At 58.1% G+C, this 4,048-nt stretch overlaps 1 protein-coding gene across 1 annotated transcript; it reads right to left on the bottom strand.

Annotated features, from left to right (window-relative positions):
• Window positions 1-1,228: 1,228 nt before the first annotated feature.
• Window positions 1,229-3,376, bottom strand: FAM71A (family with sequence similarity 71 member A). Its single transcript, XM_038541742.1, has one exon. The coding sequence runs from the start codon at window positions 3,002-3,004 to the stop codon at window positions 1,352-1,354; it is 1,653 nt and encodes a 550-aa protein (XP_038397670.1). The 5' UTR covers window positions 3,005-3,376; the 3' UTR covers window positions 1,229-1,351.
• Window positions 3,377-4,048: the final 672 nt, after the last annotated feature.

Here is a 4,048-nt window from a genome sequence, read left to right as displayed (position 1 = left end):
GCTCCCATCCCTCCTTGCCTTTAACCAGTACATTTGATGCAGAGTTTTGGAACATAGGGGTGGGAATGCTTTGCATAAAGAAGCAGATCACTGTTCTGCAAAGGTTCTACTGTGTGGGGCCAAGAACAAGTTAACTTTTCTGAGCCTCAGTGTTTGTATCTGTAAAATAGAGATATTAAACAAAGGAGTTAAATTCCATTTATTGTAGGTATAGATCCATTTATTGTAGGTAGGTATAGATCCATTTATTGTAGGTATAGATGATTAAGAACCCGGAACCCAATTTAAAGGAAAAGGCATTGGTTAAGGTGTGTCCAAAGCAGTAACTTCATCATAACTGCCACAGCAAGTCTAAGGGCCATTCTGCCGTAATGTGAAAGCACTATGACACACATCTCCTGTGTGTACCTTGTGACCCTGTCTTGCCTTTCCACCCTGGAGAAAACCATTGTCCCGAGTTTTGTGTTTACTATTCCTTTGTTTTTGTCACAGTTATTTGACAAAGTCATTTAAAGTGTTCTATAACATACATTATACATGTCAATATACATTGACATAGAGATTGACTATAGAATATTATAGAACAGTTCAAATAACTTTGTCAATGTATAGTCAATCTCTCTATTCACATTCTAGTGTATTATCAATTGTGCTGATGGTAGTTTGGACCACTTGCAGTGTTTTGAAACATTCTATAAGCGTCTTAAAACAGGCGTCTCTCCAAGGTATATATACCAAGGAAAGAACTTGCTAAGTCTGTTTGAGAATCCTCCCTGTTTTGATTGCCAAGAAATGCTGCTGTACCCCTCTTCAACGCAAGAAATGCTGCTCTATCCCTCTTCCCTCCATTGACTAACCTGCTCTTACTTGGTCTGCGGACCTCCCAGACCTGTGTTTATAAAAACAGAGAAATGGTGGAGGTAGAGCTTTCCAGGCCATTGATGGACTCTCAACCGTGGCCCTGAGGACCAAGCCACACAGGCCTTGGGGGCAAGATGAAGCACCCCTTTGGCTCTGAGCATGGGTGTGAGGTGGGGGCTGCCCTCGACTAGACCCTGGGGTCTCGGGTGGCAGCCCGGCTGACCTCACACAGAGCCCACTGTGAGGTCACTAACTGGACTGCAGGACCTCACAGAACCCGCTGTGAGGTCACTATTGGGCTGCAGGACTTAGAGATTCAGACAGAACGCAGCATGCCATTCTCAGATGCTATGTTGGTTTTGTTTTTTTTTTTTTAATTTTTTTTTTTTTTTAATTTCAACTGCAGGGAGGAAAGCTGGAATGGGGTCTCCGGGGTGGGGGTATTCCCCCGAGCCCCGCTGCCCTGTGCAGCTGCCGAAAGCTCTGGGTCCTACGAATGGGCTCCGAAGGTCACTGTCTCCAGGATGCCGTGTGTCCCGCTCCCCGCGCCCGCCAGCTGGCCGCTCTCCGCGGCCTCGAGGATGGCCTCCATGCCGCCCCCCTCCGCGGTCTTGGCCAGCGCGTCCACGCCTCGGCGGCGCGCGGAGGCCACGGTGCGCGTCGCGAGGTTGGCCCTGACGTTCCTCAGGAACACGCCGATCCTGCTGAGCCTCTTGCGGGCGGAGCCCGAGCTGGCGGTGGACGCGCTGCGCCCCGACCTGTGCGAGGTCCGGGACTCCGTGGCCGCGGGGGCGTGGCCGCCCGAGGGCTGCGCGCGCCGGGCGTCCCCGGGGCTGCGGCGGCCCCGCTCCTGGTCCTCGCGCGCGGCCCTGCGGCCGGCGGAGGCCCGGCTGGAGGCTTTCCGGGGGCCCTTGTCCCCCGAGGCCTTGTGGCGGCTGTCGGCGGGCCTGCGGCGGCGCGACCCGCGGCGGGCCCGCTCCTTCTCGCGGCGCTCCCTCCGCTCCCTGCGGCGCCCGCGGCCCCTCCCCGCCGGCTCCGCCGCGCCGCCCGCCCTGCGCGCCTGGGTGAGCCGGGCCGCCGCCGCGTCCTGCGCCGCCTCTCCCGCCGCCCCGGCGAACGCCAGGGCCTTGCTGGGCTCCGGGGAGAGGCTGGTGGACGAGTCCGAAGGAAACCCCGGGGTCTTGGCGGCACCTGCCACGGCCGCTGCCGCGCTCTTGGGGGACGCGCTGGGGGCGCCCCCAGGCTTGGTGATGGCCACGCCCAGTGCACCTGCCGCGGTGCCGGCCGCGATCGCCGCCGCGAACCCCGCCGCTGTCCCCGCCGCCGCCGCCGCCGCCGTTGCACCTGCCGCCGACCCCAGGGCGAGCTCTGCAGCGTGCGTGCTCCGGGAGGGTTTGTGGGCGTCCCGAGGGGGCCCCTCCCCGCCAGCAAAAGCGGCAGAGGTGGCCCCGGCCACCTCGGAGACCACGTGGAGGCTCCGGATGCTGACCTGGTCCTGATCCCCTTTCCCTTGGAAATCGGCCCCTGCCGCGCTCCTCCCGTCCTCTTCCTCAAACTCGGGCATGCACAGCATGTCCCCCGCCGGGATGGCGTAGGTGCTGCTGTTACTGTCCACCGGTGGCCGCAGGAGGTAGATGAGCTTTTCCCAGTGGGCGAAGAGGTCTTCCCGCCCGTGCAGAGGCGGGCTCAGCTGCAGGTAGCACGAGCGGCCCGTGGCGAACTTGAGGCGCAGCTGCTGTTTCTCACGGTCGTGAATGGAGATCCTCACGAACTTCAGGGGAAGGAGCCTGGTGAGCTCCAAGGCCTTTGCAGCCTTGCGGCCTTTGCCCTTGGCGGCCTGGCCGCGCCCGTGCTCCTCGCAGCCCGCCGCCGGCCGGGCCAGCAGCATGACGTCCGGGAGCGGCAGGATCGGGCTGGTGGATGCGATGCCCACCGTCACCATTCTCACCCGGTTGTGCACGTCGATGACTTCTCCCCTCTTGGTAATCTGGATAAAGTCGCTTTCAAAAATAGGCGCATACTTGAATATGTCGTATTCTCCCTTGTGCAGTTGTCGCTGCAGCTTCCCCATGGTGGTGTTGAACATGCCCACTCCCGAGCCGCTCTGGGCCGTGTGGTAGGGGAGCAGGGACTCGGTGTTCATGACTGCCTCGTGTGACAAGCAGTGATGGCAAGGGCCGGGGGGCCCTGGATCTTCTGTTCCTCAGCCTCCTCGGCACAGGCTGCAGCAGCGCTCCTGTGCCCCACGCGTGGCCCTCCGGCAGGTGTCTCCACCCCACCCCACCCCACAGGCCCTCCCTTTGCCTCAGAGCCTCCCAGAGGGATGGCAGAGGTCGGGGTGGGGGCTCTGAGGACTGCAGAGGGGATGCTGTAGGGTGCCTGGACCTCAGACTGAATCTCTGCAAGGGTGTAGAGATGGATGGTGGGCTTTTCCACCTCACCTCTGCCCCGGATTTTTTATCTTCCTGAGAGACTGCAGTGACCACTCTCTTGGACTAAACCCCAGCGCAGCCATATTTATCCTCTGCTGCCCTTTGTGACCTGTCACTGTCACATACCCCTTTGTTCCCATCCCCCAGACACCCCCTCGGGGCAGGGCCACCATCGTCCCCACAAACGCCCCACTACCCCCACAGAGGACAGGTCCACCCTGCCAGGGACTCAGGTGGGTATCAAAATAAAAACTTCAAAAACTTCAAATGGAAACATATTGTGTGGGGACCTTTTTTTTTCCTACCTCAAATTCAAAAGATTCAGCAACTGGACAAAATCGGTAGGAATGTAAGATGATGTGCTACATTTGAACCATGGTTTCATTTTATCCACAAACCTAGACTTGGCAGCCTTGGCCCTTTGCCTGCCCTTTCATAAAAGCACAGTAAACACTGTAAACACAGTAAACACAACCATTGAGAATGACATTTAAAACTGCATCGCTGGGCGGCACAGGTGGCTCAGCAGTTGAGCGCCTGCCTTTGGCCCAGGGCGTGATCCTGGAGGCCCGGGATCGAGTCCTGCGTCGGTCTCCTGGCATGGAGCCTGCTTCTCCCTCTGCCTGTGTCTCTGCCTCTCTCTCTCTCTCTCTCTGTCTCTCATGAATAAAAAAATAAACTCTTAAAAAATAAAACTGCATTGCTTCAGTACCATGCTATGTTCTTCACACATGACCAACACACGACCATGAGAA

The sequence above is a fragment of the Canis lupus genome, chromosome 7 (genome assembly GCF_011100685.1).
Source record: "Canis lupus familiaris isolate Mischka breed German Shepherd chromosome 7, alternate assembly UU_Cfam_GSD_1.0, whole genome shotgun sequence".
Taxonomy (NCBI): Eukaryota; Metazoa; Chordata; class Mammalia; order Carnivora; family Canidae; genus Canis; species Canis lupus.
This window is presented reverse-complemented; position numbering and strand designations above follow the sequence as displayed.

Bases quoted from the DNA above. Each gene is read 5' to 3' on its own strand.
- FAM71A (XM_038541742.1), bottom strand. From the start codon at position 3,004: ATGAACACCGAGTCCCTGCTCCCCTACCACACGGCCCAGAGCGGCTCG.